Source organism: Mus caroli, unplaced genomic scaffold, assembly GCF_978045245.1.
Source record: "Mus caroli unplaced genomic scaffold, Mus_caroli_1 scaffold_19, whole genome shotgun sequence".
Classification (NCBI taxonomy): domain Eukaryota; kingdom Metazoa; phylum Chordata; class Mammalia; order Rodentia; family Muridae; genus Mus; species Mus caroli.
Window position 1 is genome coordinate 66,147,565 of NW_028227274.1, and position 16,957 is coordinate 66,164,521.

General features: G+C 42.5%; 1 protein-coding gene across 2 annotated transcripts in view; it reads left to right on the plus strand.

Annotated features, from left to right (window-relative positions):
- Nucleotides 1-16,957, plus strand: part of Cep192 (centrosomal protein 192) — an 89,603-nt gene that overhangs the window by 42,139 nt on the left and 30,507 nt on the right. For both annotated transcript variants that reach the window (XM_029471872.2, XM_029471874.2), the window contains exons 19-28: nt 1,580-1,748; nt 4,091-4,991; nt 6,240-6,388; nt 10,222-10,452; nt 13,371-13,496; nt 13,670-13,813; nt 13,929-13,989; nt 14,918-15,057; nt 15,149-15,241; nt 16,099-16,217. In XM_029471872.2, the coding sequence (XP_029327732.1) occupies nt 1,580-1,748; nt 4,091-4,991; nt 6,240-6,388; nt 10,222-10,452; nt 13,371-13,496; nt 13,670-13,813; nt 13,929-13,989; nt 14,918-15,057; nt 15,149-15,241; nt 16,099-16,217 (2,133 nt within the window). The remainder of the gene's footprint in view (nt 1-1,579; nt 1,749-4,090; nt 4,992-6,239; nt 6,389-10,221; nt 10,453-13,370; nt 13,497-13,669; nt 13,814-13,928; nt 13,990-14,917; nt 15,058-15,148; nt 15,242-16,098; nt 16,218-16,957) is intronic.

The window sequence follows — 16,957 nt, forward strand, 5'->3', positions numbered from 1 at the left end:
TGGAATACATTTTAAAATTACACTTATCTGTGGGTCTGTGGTGACTGTACTCACATTCATGAGGTGCACATGGCTCAGTGTGTGTAGGGATCAGAGGACCATCTGTAGAGGCTGGTTTTCTCCTCCTACCATGTGAGCCCTGGGGGAATGAAACGAGGTCGTAGGGGTTGGCAGCAGCACCTTTCCTTTACTTGCTGAGCCATCGAAGCAAGACCTCCCTTTCTCCTTTTCTTCCCAGATTTGGGCTAACGGCTCTGATGTGGCTGATGAACAACAGAATAAGCTAGAAGTAACACCAGTGTGTGTGTGCGTGTGTTAAATAGATGTGGGTTTCATATCAAAGGCTGCTTTATCATTTTACTTTTTTATTTATTTTATTTTGTATGGATCCTAGTAATAGATACCCACATTTTGTTTTTGTTTTTTTTTTTAGCATGATCTACAACTGTGCCACATTCTTAGCTTTATCCATTGGATTTTTTTTTTTTAAGATTTATTTATTTATTATATGTAAGTACACTGTAGTTGTCTTCAGACACTCCCGAAGAGGGTGCCAGGTCTTGTTATGAATGGTTGTGAGCCACCATGTGGTTGCTGGGATTTGAACTCAGGACCTTCCGAAGAGCAGTCAGTGCTTTTAACCTCTGAGCCATCTCTCCAGCCCCCTGGATTTTTTTTTTGTTGTTGTTGTTGTTGTTTGTTTTTTCGAGACAGGGTTTCTTTGTATAGCCCTGGCTGTTCTGGAACTCACTTTGTGGACCAGGCTGGCCTCGAACTCAGAAATCCGCCTGCCTCTGCCTCCCGAGTGCTGGAATTAAAGGCGTGCGCCACCACGCCCGGCTTGGATTTTTTTTTTAACTTAATATAGTGTGAGTATCTTTCTGAGCCACAGGACAGTATTCAGCATGATGGTTTAGGGTGTTTGTTTTTGTTATACATTAGCAATGAGAACAAGCATTCTGCATTGAGCTATATCCGCAGGCCTCACAGCATGGTTTTTGGGTGTTAAGGGTGTTTTGTTGTATGCTTGTGCCATGCCTTAGTTCATCTTGTACAGCATTTAAGTTTCCCACTTTATTATCATAAATAGACCTTTTATGAAATGCTTTATATTTATCACTAGTTTTCTTTGCTTTCTGGATGCATTTCTCACATCCAGAGCGTCTGAGTCAGTGAGCTTTTCCTAGGTGCTGCTGCTTAGCTGTTCAAACAAACGGCATCCACTTTATCTGTTTTCACATGGGATTGCCTCACCTGTGCCATTTTCTGTGCTGCTTTTGCTCTTTTGAGGATAGGGATTTTTTTTTAATGGTTTTATTAACTGCTGTTTGTCAGGTACTCAATACTTTTGTATTGAATGAATAATTAGTTGCTACCTGTCTGTATGTGGTATTTACTAATGAAACCGAGGCAACCTTTTCTTCAACGGTAGCTTACCAGCTAGGTCAATAGCAGGAATATAACTGATCTTTTTCATTAAAGATAGTAAGTTTGTGGGTGAGTTTCCTCAAGCTTGTGGATAGGCAGGAGTGGCCTTTGCTTAGACAAATCTAACACCATGCTTGCATTTTTCTTTCAGATGTGTTCTGGAGTCTCTTGATTCAGCTTACCACCAGAGACCCCACTTAGAGAGTGAGTTGTCTGAGTTGGCATGTTCCCATGCTGACATGAGCAGGCTGACTTACGTATCTGAACAGGAAAATACCTTTCCTGTCACAGCTGCTGATGAAAGCTCAGAGGACCACAAGGTGGGTGGCACTTGGACTGTCTCTTTAATAAGGCTTTGAGACCAAAGGAAGTAGTGATGCTTGACTCAGACTGTTCAACTTTCGTGTTGCTGTTGTGTGTCTTTAGAATGAATTAATGTGTGTATGTATTTGTACCTGTGTCTCTACCCTGGCTCCTGCCCACTTGAAAAGAAGTATCTTTGACCAAGGCTGAGAGCAGCATTGATCTACAGCTGTAAACATAAATATTCAGGAGGCCCTTTGACAACATGTCCTTTTAGCAGAACACTAGTAGTAGGTTCCCTTAGGTCTGTGACCTCCCTAGCCACGGGTGTTTGACCAGGATTACAGTATCAGGTCTGACTTCCTTCCCTTGGAGCAGCCCTCAGATGCAGTTAGAAAGCATTTAGTTACCCCAATAACTGTTAGGCCACTGTTGCCCCATGAGTTCTTCCGTCTTGGCAGATGAGCACTGTCGCAGATAGGACCCCACTGTGCAAGCCTGAGGACTTTCTCCTGGGATCGGCGTAACATCTTCAACAGGGAGGAAGTTTCTAGGTTAGGTCTAGCTTGATTTCCCTGTGCTCTGCAACCAAAGTGTGTTGTGTCTGCAGTAATAGGTTCTTACCATCTAGTTATGGTGAGCAGCCAAAAGCAGTGGCAGTAGCCATGTTGTTTTGGGGATCTTTCGGGTCTCCCTGACTGTTAGCTCATAGGAAGGGATTCTAACCTGGCACTGGAATTTTCAAACCCTTATCTTCTAGAGAAAGCATTGTTCACCCATGCAGTCAAACTCCTTTTAAAATAAGCTTACATTTTTAATTAGCTTACAAAGCAGTAGGATTCCATAAGCTTTTGATATATATCTTTAGTATAAATAATCCATTCCTGTCCCCTGTCCCCTGAGTCTCTTTTCTCGAACAGTGTTTAACTGCTAAATGCTGGGGCCTGGCAACCTCTCTACTTTCTTAGCTTGCTAGCCCGCTCTGCTCACATCATTTTCACCTTTGTGAAGGCTTGTGCTGTGAAGTCAGTGCTTATCACGTAGTAATTTAATCCATGAGGACATATTTTTTGTTACTATTAGTAATTGACCAGTAATCTGGTCTCTCTTTATATCTTTGTTTTTAAAGCTTTGGCTTGGGAGTAATTTCCAGTGCAACCAAAAGTAGTAAGTGAGAGTTAAATGTATGCCGGGGGTTAGTTTTAGACTGTTCGTCTTGCAGATCTATAGCTCTTATTCCTCAGGTTGTACATTATGAGGAAATAATAAAAAATAATTAGCTTACAAATTAGAGAAGGCTTAGTGTTCGCACAAATTAGGATGTTTAACTTTGAAGCATATTATAGTGTAGTGTGGATACTTTGATCCTTCTTAGAAGGGGGAACAAAATCCCCATAGAAGGAGTTACAGAGACAAAGTTCAGAGCAGAGACTGAAGGAATGACCTTCCAGAGACTGCCCCACCTGGGAATCTATCCCATAAACAACTACCAAACCCAGACACTAGGCAGATGCCAACATGAGCCTGCTGACAGAAGCCTGATATTGCTGTCTCCTGAGAGGCTCTGCCAGTGCCTAGCAAATATAAAAGTGGATGCTCGCTGGGCGTAGTGGCACACGCCTTTAATCCCAGCACTTGGTAGGCAAAGGCAGGCAGATTTCTGAGTTCGAGGCCAGCCTGGTCTACAAAGTGAGTTCCAGGACAGCCAGGGCTATACAGAGAAACCCTTTCTCCAAAAGCTAAAAAAAAAAAAAAAAAAAAAAAAAAGTGGATGCTCACAGTAATTTATTGGATGGAACACAGGACCCCCAATGAAGGAGCTAGAGAAAGTACCCAAGGAGCTGAAGGGGTCTGCAGCCCTATAGGTGGACCAACAATATGAACTAACCAGTACCCCTGAGCTCCCAGGGACTAAACCACCAACCAAAACGTACACATGGTAGGACTCATGGCTCCAGCTGGAGATGTAGTAGAGGATGGTCTAGTTGGCCATCAATGGGAGAAGAGTCCCTTGGTCCTGTGAAGGTTCTATGCCCCAGTATAGGGAGTGGGTGGGTTGGGGAGCAGGGGGGAGGGAGGCTAGGTGATTTTCGGAGAGGAAACTAGGAAAGGGGATAACATTTGAAACGTAAATAAGGAAAATATCTAATTAAAGAAAAATAGATTAAAAAAAAAAAGATTAAGGGGCAGACAAGCTACCAAACAATATAGACAGGAGGCTGGGATTTTTCTTTGTGCACTCTGTGTTTCAGGAGACCATGTAGATTTCACATTGAGCTTTATACCAGCATTGTTTGAATCTGTTATATTTTGTTTAATTCCTTAATGGATTATTAAAGAAACAATTTGTCACATTCAGAGTGATCTCACCAGTGAGCTGAGTAGCACAATTGTCCGAGCCAGTCCTACTCCACCAGGGGAACAAGCTGTGGAGAAACCAAGAGACAAAATTCCAGGTCAGAGTGCAGAAAAAGTATCAGTGCCGTGTGCTATCCAGAGTAAATCTGGTTTAGCAAACATGAGAGAAACTCCTTCTCTGAGGAACAGATTTGAAGATGGAGAACCTAACTTTACATCCAGTCAAGATAGTTCTTCTGAAAGTAGGGAACCTTTGGAAGCTGGTAAGATGATGGATTCAACATCTGGCTCCAGTGAGCAGGATCTGATTGGCCAAGCTCTCCTGAACAAGCCAGCTCTAAACCACCAGTCTGGGCCGAACCTCCCTGAATTGATCCAGAAGACTGTGGATCAAGGTCAGAGATCATCATCTACTTGTCTGTCAACTGCGAGCAGTGACTCTAACAGCCAGGTTCCTAATCTGGGTGCCTCTGGAAACCAGCACAGTCCTGCACCCCACATTTCAGCTCATGCTTCTGTTGCTAAGGTGCAGAACCAGCCTGCTGTGTGTCCTGCCCTCTGGACTGGGCATTCTCTATACATAGCTCCTGGGGCCCCACAGTATTTGGGGCCAGTCTCTTCATCTGGGAATGCCACCTTGTCACAGTGCCATGCAGGCATGCAGGTCTGTGGGATTTCAGGGTATTCTCCGTATGCTCCTGTTGCACCAGAGCATGTGGCTTCTGGGCTGTACTTAGGACCAAGTCTTGCCTCTGGATTGATGGCTCCCTCTTCTCTTTACAACCTGTGTTCTACTGCTGCACACCAGAACTTGCTTAGTATAGCAAAGCCATTTCCTGTGCAGTCTGTGGGTACAAACTGTGAAACTGAACCACGGGACTCAGGGATGATGCCTGCATTTGGTAAGATGCATTTTCTTCTCTAGTATTGCTTGTTGTTACTACCTAAAAGTTGATTTCTTTTCAAATGGGTCCACAAAGCTAGGTTTTTTTTTTTTTCTAAAGAAATGGTTTTCGGAATTAATTTCTTTAATTTTTTTTAATCTTTAAGATTTACTTATGTATGTGTGTCTTTATGAGTGTATGCACACATACATGTGCAAGTGCCCACAGAGGCTAAAAGAGGATACTGGATCTTGTGGAGCTGGAGTTGCAAGTGGTTGTGAGCTGCCTGGTCTGCATGCTGGAATCTGACTTAGGTCCTCGCTGTGGAGCAGCAAGTTCTCTTAACTGCTGAGCCAGCTCTCCAGCCCCTCCCTTTAGTTATTTATTTTTTTCCTATTTAAAGACACAGGATATCAGGTTGACCTTACACTTACTATGTAGGGAAAATGACCTTGAGCTTTCGATCTTTGTGTCTCCCCCTCCAAGTGATTGGGTTATAGGCCTGTATCACACAGTTTATTTTGGGTTATATCTTATAATAAGCTCTTCCTTCGTCTTTTATTGAGAGCTTCAGAATGTTTCTCTGAAGGGGTTACTGAAGTTGGCTTAGAACAACAGTTAATTGTATGCTGGTAGTTTCCTAGGTCTTGTCCCTATGTTTTTTTCCTCTGTTCTAGATTTTGCTTTTCTCCTAATTAGGAAATGTCCTCTATAGGACAGTTTCCCAGAATGAGTTACCCTCCACTGGTTCCTCATGAGGGTGACATGATGGTAGTGAGGAGCAGGGCTCTGCTCTCATCCACAGCCTCCTCTACTGATGGCAGACATTGGCTCCGTGGAGCTGGGGAGTGTGCATACAGCCCACCTGAGTGAGAGGAGAGGGACAGAGGGACAGACAGCTCTGGGAAGCCGCTGTAGCCAGGCTCACTGGAAGCAGAGCCTCTGGAGCTCCTCCTCACCTGTCAGTGCCTTAAAACCTGGGAGGGAGAAAGGGCCAGACTGACAGCAACAACAAAGAGCTGTCTGTAAACTCGCTGAGTTTGCTTAGTTTTATTTGTGTTGCGTTCTTTTTCCCAAAGCTGTACAACAGCTTGTGTTGTTAGTAGCTCCCACTGTGACCTTTTGTGTCAAGGATTCTTACACTTGGGGCATTTATTCTATAGCTCTTGGGTAAAATCAGGAATCCTGTGTAACCACTTCCTTTTAACCATTGATTCTTGCAGTCAGAGGTTTAGTGTAACTTGCGATCTGTCTTCCTCTATACAGGGAATGCCAGAGTGCCCGAGGAGCTGAGGTTCCCTCACGCTTGCTGTGTAGGCATTGCTTCACAGACCCTTCTCAGTGTCCTCAACCCCACTGAACACTGGCTGCAAGTCAGCATCAGAGTTCTCAGTGTCTGGGTGAATGGCGAGAAGGTGAGTTTCCTGTGTCTTCTCATTGGGCTTCACTGTTGTACTTTGGTTAAAAATAAATGAATCCATTTTTCCTCCCAGTTCCTGTTCCCGTAACGACAACTCTGAGACTATTTATTATTAAATGCCTAGGCCATAGCTTTGGCTCCTTCCCTGACTCACATGTAACTTATTTGACCCATTTAAACTCTTCTAAGTCTTTGCATGGTTAGTTACCACTCCTTCAGCCCTGACCCACTGGTTCCTTCAGCCTCTTTCTCATCTATCCTGAGTTCAGTCCCCTGCAGGTTTACTTCCATCTCCTTTTATTCTCTCTCTCTTTCCTAGAAGCCTCACTCTTCCTGCCACTCTCCTACTTCCTATCCCCTGCCTCAGCTCATTGGCCATCAGCTTTTTTATTGACAGGTGTTACTTACAAGAGTTTCTCTCTATGAATGTTAATGACTTTTGTCCTTTGGTGTCCTTTGGCCGTACACACAGACTGTGTATTGTAGCCCCTGTCTCCCTAACTACTCCAAAGCCACCCCTCTTCTCTCCCTTTTTCTAAGTGGTTAAATTTTTCCTTTGAAAGTTTTTTAAGGTTTATTTATTTTTATGCATGTGAGTGCTTTGTCTGTCTGTCTGTCTGTGCACCAAAACTATGCATTGCTCACAGAGGACAGAAGAGGGTTTCAGATCCTTTGGACCATGGGTTACAGACAGCTTTGAGCAGTTATGTGGGTGCAGAGACCTGAACTCCAATCTATGGCAGGAGCGTTCTTAGCCATGAGACATCTCTCTAGTCACCCTTTTGAAGTTTTTGTTTTTTTAAGTATTAAACTATTCTTTGATATATGATTCTACATGTGCACTATCCACCCTGGTCACTGTCTGCCCTCCTTCTTTCGTCTTCCTCTCACGTTGTCATTCTCTTTCCCCTTGCAAGTCCCTTTCCTATATTCATTTTTGTTTTGTGTGTGATTCACTGGTGTTAGCCGAATGGCTTGTGACCACAGGTTTAGAACTATCCATTGATATGTGTAAGGCTCATGGCTGGGTATGCAGCTAAGGAATGAATCTATGGGGAGCCAATAATAGTTGAGCAGGGAAAGGAGGACCCCATGAAGACCTCCCTCCCCAATTCATGATTGGCCTTGGTAGCCAGTCTTATGCAGGCCCAGTCCAGGCAACCTCAGCTGCTGTGAGGTCAGGTTTGCAGCGGCATGCCTGGAAGGTGGTAGTTTTCAGCCTTTCTTCCCACCGGTTACCTTTCTTTCCTGCTTCCTCTATTATAAGATTCCCAGAACCTTAGAAGGGTTGGTATAAATGTCTTTTCTGTTTAGGGCTGAGAACTCAGCTATCTTTTATTCTGAGCACCTTGAACAGCCATGAATCTTTGCATTTATCACAGTTTTCTGCAAAGAAAAGTTGCCCCGAGTAAGGCTGAAGATAACATTTGTCTCTGGGTTTTAAACCTGAATGTTTAGCGTGTAGTTTGGTCCCATGTTTAGCTAAGCTAAACAGTGTAGTGAGTTCTCCCAGGAGGGCTTAGGACCTCCGTCCTAATGAGTTTATCTGGCTTACAGTACCTGGTGTGGATTTCCTTTTTTTAAGGGGTCTCAATTTCAGTCTGACAGTGGTTATTCCCTGCTAGCAGTCGTGCCACCGCTATTGCATGGGTGGCCACATCGTGAGCGTGAGCTCAAGAGCCTCTACTCACAGAATCATCCTACTGGCCTCCTTTTGCTTTTGTTTCTTTTTATTTCTGAACAGACTACCTATGTAGCCCTACCTGGCCTGCAGCTTGCTATGTATATCAGACTGCCCATGATTTTATTTTGGTTATCCTCTAGTGTTTACCTTCCAAGTGCTAGGATAATTAATATGTGTATACCACCTTGCCTGGCCTTTTCACTCCCTTGCTTATGTCTGTGCTGTTCCCGTCTCTCTAACACACATTGAAATACAAATATGAGTCTCTTATTTCCTGTTTATAAATGGTGGGTATGTTCAGAGCCAGTACATATAGCAGACACATGTGGGATGCAGTTAATTCATTTTCTTTGTTTGTTGTGAGGCTTGGTCATGTATCTCTGGCCAGCTCAGACTTGCCAAGTACCCAAGGATGACTTTAGACTTTTGATCCCCTGATTTCCACCTCCAAAGTGTGCTAGGATTTAATATGCAGGCATTATTATGCCCAGCTTCCCCTCCACCCCCCCAACCCCCCCTGCTCTTTACATCTTTGCTGCTCACATAGAACTTGAATGAACCTAAATGAACAATTTTGGATCATGGTCTTTTTTTGTTTGTTTGTTTTTTGTTTTGCTGGGATTAAAGGCGTGCGCCACCACGGTCTTTTTTAAGCCCCTTGTTGTAACAGCATTTACATTGTAAGACATCTAAATATATTTTACATTTTTCATCAGTTCTAATACTTATTAATCATTATTTCTCATTTATAAACCCATGTTAATTTGCCTTTAGCACTATTATTTTAATCCTTGGGTGCTTAGAAATAGAGCGCTATTGACTATAAACTATTGTAATGTATCAGGAAAGGAAAGATAAGAACTAAGGCACTTATTTGGGCCTGATCTTCATTTGGTTGCAGGGATATCACTAATTTATCTGTTAATTTTCTCATGAACTTTTGAAATTCATGGAAAGAGTAGCTTTAATGTCTAGCAAGGACCTCACAGTAACCAACTCCAGCTGCTCTGAAGAGATGATAAATCTTTCTTCACTCTGATGTCTAAGTTGTGAGGGGAGGTGGGAACAGGGTCAGCAAGTCCTGCTGTGACGGGCGCACACTTTGTTACTGCTACTTGGCAGCCAACGCTGCCTGGGTCTTCTCTCTTTTTCCTCTCACTAACCTTATTTACCTGGTAAAATAACATTGTCTCTATGTTAGCTTCTTTTCCCGTTGTTTGGTAAAATACTCTTGACTAGAACAACTTAGTAGAGAAAGGGTTTATTTTGGTTCACAGTCCAAGGGTGTGGTCCATCATGGCAGCAGTCAGGGCAGTAGGAGCTTGAAGTAGCTGGCTGGCTGCATCATATTCATAATGTGCAAGTGAAGAGCACTGGCTGCATGCCGCCACTCAACTCTCTTTCATGTAGTCCAGAACCGCAGACAGGGAGCGGCACCACCTTCAGTGTGGGTCCTCCCACGGCAAAAGAAGAAATAAATGAAGGCAATCTCCTCAGGCCATCCAGAGACCCGCCTACCTGCTAGGGCACTTTTGTAGTTGACAGCATTAACTATCACATCTGTGTTCTGTCTCTTACTTTCCTCATCTGTAATCAGATCATTTAATGAGATAAAATAAAATAACTGGCAGAAGGCATTGTAGGTGGAAGGTGAGATTTGACCCAGCGTGTAGAAATAGAATCCTATCCTAGACAGGCTTCCGGGGCTGAGAATGACTTCTGTGTGGGTGGTCTTTTCAGAAGAGTAAAGGGCTGGGTGTAGTTCTTTCGTAGTGAGAATGGATTCGTTTTCACGTATAGATTCGGGTGGGTATATGCATACCGTAGTGCAGGTGTGGAGGTCAGAGGTCAACTTGTAGACATTGGTTCTCCTTTACCTTGTGAGTTCCAGGGGTCAAACTCAAGTGGTTAAGTTTGGTATTAATTACCTGTTACCTACAAGTTCTTACCAGCCATCAAAAAGCTTTTTGCTTTTGGACTTATATCTTTCAATTAATGAGTTACAAGAGTGTTTTTTTTTTGTTTGTTTTTTTTAAACATGTAATGAACGTCTAGATTTCATAGTTTGAAAAAGAATCTTAAACTAGATGATTAACCTTGAAAGGTGAATCCATTTCTAACATACTTCCATGGTCTATTTACAGGTGGATCTTTCAACACAGACCTGTTTAGTTTTCAAGAATAAAGTTGTGATAAGACCTCATGCCACAGAAGAGATAAAAATTCTTTTTATCCCCACAAATTCTGGGATTTTCAGATGCACGTTCAGTGTTGCTTCTTGGTCGTTTTCAGCGGATGCTGACACAATAGGGCAGGCAGAGGCTCTGGGAAGCAGAGTCACTCTCACTGCCATTGCTGAAACCCCTGTTATCGAGGTAACTATTTGTAAATGAGTCTCACTTGCTGATGGTTTAGTAATGGAAGAATTTGTGGGCAGATTTGTCACAGTGTTTCAAGCTAAATCTTAGTCCCTCCCTCTCTCCCTCCATCCATCCCTCTCTCCCTCTCTTCCTCTCTTCCTTCCTTCCTTTTTTTTTTTTCTTTAATACAGACCCTTACTTCATAGACCAAGATGGCCTAAATATCTACCTGCCTCTGCCTCACTAATGCTGGGATTAAAGACATGCACTTCATTAAGCCCTATTTTCTTTTTTTTTTTAATTTTTAATATTTTTTATTACATATTTTCCTCAATTACATTTCCAATGCTATCCCAAAAGTCCCCCATAGCGCCCCCCACTTCCCTACCCACCCATTCCCATTCTTTTGACCCTGGCATTCCCCTATATTGGGGCATATAAAGTTTGCAAGTCCAATGGGCCTCTCTTTCCAGTGATGGCCGATTAGGCCATCTTTCGATAAGCCCTATTTTCTTTTTCTTTTTCTTTTTTTTTTTTTTTTGGTTTTTTGAGACAGGGTTTCTCTGTGTAGCCCTGGCTGTCCTGGAACTCACTCTGTAGACCAGGCTGGCCTCGAACTCAGAACTCCGCCTGCCTCTGCCTCCGAGTGCTGGGATTAAAGGCATGCGCCACCACGCCCGGCTCAAGCCCTATTTTCTTATTCCAAGGTTTGAAACTACTGTTTTGTTTTGTTTAAATAGGAACTATGAATAGACTTACTAAGAGGATTATAGAGTATAACATTAAGCTATTTTTCTATGATTTCTTTTGTATACATACTTAGCAAAGTTCCAGTGGTTCCTTTCTTCCTCTTCCTCCTCTCTTTCGTCATCCCATGTTGGGATAATAACCATTAATTAGGTGATGTACCTGTTGAGATGCAGGCTCTTGGTTAATTTGTTATTTATCACTTAATTGTGTAAAGACATAGTGACTTATAGTTTAAGCCAGAGGTGTGGTGGGTGAGTGAAGGGCCAGGCGGCCTTCTTGAGAGATTGGACCGAAGAGACTCTTTCAGAGATTTTCCATAGTTCATGCTTTCAAAGGGAATAAATTCAGCAGTTTATTCTGTTAGAGAGGGAGAAGGAAATGAACTTGGACATGGTCTTAAGAACTCCATCAGCTCTGCTGTGTTTGCCATTTGCTAGGTCTAGGTTTTCAACTTTTAAAACTATTGATACAAGGGCAATGTAGAATGCACAGCTTTCTCCCTGACCACTGCCCATTAGAAACCAGTTACTGTCCCTTTCCCTAGTTGTAACAACCAGAAATGTCTACAAACATCTCAATTTTTGCCTTCAAAAACAGTTGAGATACTGTTAAGAAGCCCTGAGAGAATGCTTGTAGTTTCCTGCAGGTCAGTGCATCCCGTGTGTGAGGCTTGGACTTGCCCTTTGAGCAGCTTGCATTTTCTAGCAGATGGGAAAAATGATGACTGCACAGTATTTCAGGTTGCCATGTCATGTCACCAGTGGCTTCCATCAGTGCTTACTTTGCATTGTGGGGCTGTGTTGGGTCGTAAACTAAGGGGCCTACTGTCCTCACCTGGCAAGCTCAGAAATGCCAGTGTCAATATGTGTGAACTTTGAGAAGGACTGTAGGTAGGTGTAAGGCAGCGCACACTAGGCCGATTGAGTTGCTGTCTTAGAAGCTGGGACTGAAAATGGGCGGTTCTTTCATCCTTTTTGTTTAAAGTCTGATTTGACCAGGGCTGATCTTTCTGTCATTTCTCTTTTGTTTGGATTCCAGTTTCTTTTAACATCTTTTTGCTACAATGTCTCTTTAAAATTCAGCCAATTTTTTTTCCTTCCTTTTCATGTGTCTTTATTATCCCAAGAGCATGTTGTGGAAATGCAAAGAAGGCATGAAAGGCTCTGTGCGTCTCAGCTGGAGCTCCATGCCAGTGCTGGTGTGGCCTAGACTCAGACTCTGATGTTCGTGCTAACAGTCTTTTGAAATGTACCTATCCCTGGGAAGGTTCCCTGTTGTTTTTTTGAACATCAGGACAGAATTTTCAGGTGGTTTTAAAAGCAATATACCTAGAAAGGACACTGAATTTCAGGACTTTATGTATGGTGTTTACATTTTATTCCAGTTTTGCCCTACCCACAGGAGCCTAAAACATACTACCTTTTGGAGAGTGTCGAACCTCAACTGTCTTGGACCTCTTGACCTTCATTGTCCATTGTGGAATTCAGCTCGCATGTGCTGATATATCTTTTATTTCCTTGTAGTTCCATAAACTATAAAAGAAAAGTTTATACATTTTAAATACTGTGTAAAATCTCACCCAATTTGTAGGTTGTTCTCTAATGTTAAAGACAAATCAGTTGATTACACCATATACACTCATTTTTAACTTTTTGTTTTTGTTTTGTTTTTCGAGACAGGGTTTCTCTGTGTAGCCCTGGCTGTCCTGGAACTCACTCTGTAGACCAGGCTGGCCTCAAACTCACCTGCCTCTGCCTCCCAAGTGCTGGGATTAAAGGTGTGCGCCACCACACCCGGCTCCAATCAGACTGAATCTGAAGTATACCAAGATCTTATGAAGTTGAGAAAAGAACTAAGGAGTTAACCTAACGGTAGAACTAGTTAAAACCTAATGATAGAACTAGTTAAAGGAGGTTGGTTCCAGCTTACGATCTAATCGTCTTTTCAGAGTAGCAGTAGCCACTTTGCCTTATTCTGTAGTGTACTTGGATATGTGGCCTTCTTTAAAAGAAGACTTTAACTCTTAGTTCTGTACATAATAATAAAATAAAACGGACAATAGAATGGGAAAACTTAGGTCTAAGTTTATGCTGACTCTTAACTGTGGCTAAAAGAAGCAGTAGGTGAGATAATTCATTAATAATAGATTGCTTTTTCTCACTCAGTTATTTCTTCATACTTAGGTAGAAACAAAGAAGAAAGGTGTTCTGGATTTTGGTGACTTGACCTACGAAGGCTGGAAAGCTCTCCCACTCAAGCTAATAAATAGGACACACGCTACTGTGCCAATCAGATTGATTATTAATGCTGTAAGTACTAACCTCGAATTAGAGACTACCTACAGAGTATATTGATTTGAAATTATAGGCAGTGCTAATATTCTTGGTTAATTTTTCCTTGTAAAAGTAAATTATACTGCTAGAGAGCCTGTTAACACCTAGACTGCTCCGCCTTTGCTGAACTGACTTTGTGTCCTGAACAGAATGCCGTAGCTTGGCGCTGTTTCACGTTTTCCAAAGAGCCCATCCATGCGTCTCTGAAAGCTGCTCCGTATGCTGACCTTACTGCTCAGCTAGCAGCCCCGTCCGTAGTCAGTCACGTGATGCCTGCCAGTTACGACGGAAAGGTAAGTTGAATCAGTTTAAAAACAAAACTGGCTTAGGAGTGAAGTTTCAAGCTACTTTTAGCTCATTGGGATTTCAGTCTTAACATACACTAAAATTTTGCTTTTCATTTTATAGGATCCAGAAGTTTTGATAGTTTGGGTTATTTTCCATAGCCCAAAGAAACTCCTCACTTCAGGTATCATACGTGTGTGTGTGTGTAATTATCCTATAATTTAACTTCAAATTTACAGTTTACTTTGTTAATGAAAATGACAGTATTTTAAGCTATTGCCAAGAATTTTATGTTGTTTGGAAAATGGGGAAGATGGCATGATATTTTGGGTCAAACCTAAGTGAGGGCTGAAGAAAACTCATTTCCTCTCCACCTATCTCTCTAGTCATATCTAGGGTTTCTATTCCTGAAATCAAACACCATGACCAAGAAGCAAGTTGGGGAGGAAAGGGTTTATTTGGCTTACACTTCCACATTGCTGTTCATCACCAAAGGAAGTCAGGACTGGAACTCACACAGGCAGGAACCTGGGGGCAGGAGCTGATGGCAGAGTCCATGGAGGGATGTTCTTACTGGACTGATCTCCCCCACCCCCCAACTCCCCCAGGCTTGCTCAGCATGCCTTCTCATAGGACCACCAGCCCAGGGATGGTACCATTCACAATTGTCTGCTCTCCTCTCCCCCCCATCACTAATTGAGGAAATGCGTTACAGCTGGATCTCATGGAGGCATTTCCTTAACTGAGGCTCCTTTCTCTGATAACTCCAGCTTGTGTCAGGTTGGCACACAAAACCAGCCAGTACAGATTGTTTTAAAAGCCTTAACTGAGGTTTCCTTTTAATTTGTTTAATGTATTAATACTGTGTATGTCTGTGGGCATGTGTGTGAAGGTCAGTGAACAATTGTGTGACATTGTTTGTTTTCCTCCTTCTACCTTTATATGGGTTCTGAGAATCATACTCAGGTCATCAGACTTGCATGGCAGTTACTTTTACCCACTAAGCCATTTCCCTGGTTCCTGAATTTTCTCTGGATCCCTAAAGACATGCTTTTGGATGACTGGTGAGATTTGGGATATGTTTACTGAACTAAAAAAGTAAACTTTTATAGAAATTCTAGGCTCAGCAGAAGAATTCTTGGCCAGAGTGGATATAGAAGTGGACAGCCCAAACCCTATTCCTGTTCTGAGAAGTGTAGCCCTCCGAGCACGAGCAGGAGTAGCTAGGATCCATGCCCCTCGGGACTTGCAGGTAGCCTCATCTCCTCTCTGCTGCTATACTCTTGTGTCCAGGTTGATAGTCCTTTAGTTGTGACAACTTTTTGAATGCATTTTCCCTGCAGACTATGTATTTGTTGGCTGATGTGAATTCCTCAACAAAGCATCCCCTGCCTTTGAAAAATGCTGGGAATATTGAAGTTTATCTAGATATCAAGGTAAGAATGTCTGCAAAAGTACGGTAGTATTTGCGTCCCTTACTTTCCAGTGGCCGTTCTGTAGGCAACCTTGTCAGGATGCTGTGAGAATTAAGCTAAGAATTACCAACAGTGTTGTAAAAATTGAGAGTCACACTATCCTGAAGTATATGTTATGGTTAATGCTGAAGCCTAATGCTTGAATATAAGAATTCTTGAATAGTTGCTGAGAAGTTTGTGTGGCATCCATGATAATTAGAAAAGAATAGTCTGTGCATATAGTTTTATTTCTGAGATCCTTAGGTGAGTGAAGGTCAGCTGTCAGCAATGGAGATGGGGTAGGAGGCAGATTTGAAAGGGAGGAGGGAGGAGGAAAGAAAACGAGTAAGACAAGTTAGGATTGTAAAGAGCAAGAAGAAAGAGCAGCAGCATAGCCTGGTTAATAAGGAGGACTCATGAGGTGCTGGGGAGATGGCTCAGTAGTTAAAGGCATCTGCTGCTCTTTCAGAGGATCCATGTTTGTTCCCAGCACCTTCATGGCAGCTCACACTTCTCTCCAGTTCTCAGAAATCTCACGCTTTCTTCTGGCCTCTGTGGGCACTGCATGCACCATGGTGCACATGGATACATGTTGGCAAAGCATTTAACATACATAAATTTAAAATCTAAAAATAGCTGGGTAGTGGTAGCAGCACATGCCTTTAATCTCAGTACTTGGTAGGCAGAGGCGGACAGAGAGGCAGGTGGATCTTTGAGTTTAAGGTGAGCCTGAAGAAAAAAAAAAATCTAAAAACTAGCAAAGGCACACAGTACAATACAAGGACACCTGAGGGAGAGTTTGCTTGCCTGAGTTACGTTGTGGCTTTGTAATTGCTTAGGTCGCTGAACAAGGAAGTCAGTTTTCAGTGGACCCAGAGAGTTTGTTTCTTAAACCTGGAGAAGAACATGAAGTTACAGTTTCCTTTACACCAAAGGATTCCAAAGCCTGTGAGCAAAGGTAACGGAAAATGTTCATAATGACCTTGCTTATCAGTTTCTCACTCACGTGCAGGTATGTCACCTAATACACGCTTTACGTCATACAGCTGGGCTTTAATCTTTTCAGTAACTCCTTTCGTCTGTGTGTGTGTGTGTGTGTGTGAGAGAACATGCACGTACAGTCTATGTACACATATGTAATTTATGAATAATCTCACTGCCCATCTTTTCTATTTTGTCAGTGCAAGGCTTCTCTTAAACCAACTAAATCAAAGTTTAAAATTTCTATTTCTGGTATACTTTGACAAAAATAATAATATAGCATAATTATAATATGGTATTCCTCTCCGAAAATTCTTTACTTTGTTTTTTTATTTATTGCTTTATAATTCTTCCCAGGTCTCCTTCAGGACCTGTGACTTTGACCTCTAAGTTACTAGTCATTTTCAGTCAGAATATCATTGTTGTTTGTGTTTGAACTTGACTGTGTGGAGCTAGCTTAGTATATGCCTCAGAAGTACCCACGGAGACACACACACTGCTTCTCCCCAGTGTGGAGTGCAGAATGCCCATGTCTGGGGAGTTTATTACTAGAATCCTGTGGAAAAGGGGTCACTAGTTAAGTACTTGTCCTCAACCGTGCTCCTGTCAACTCTTCCCAAATTCCTCAAGAAACGTCTCTGTGCTACCATGCAGACCTTATTGTGATTGTCGCTTTTGTGTGGTCTGTCCCCTGGAACATACGGTTTTCATCACAAA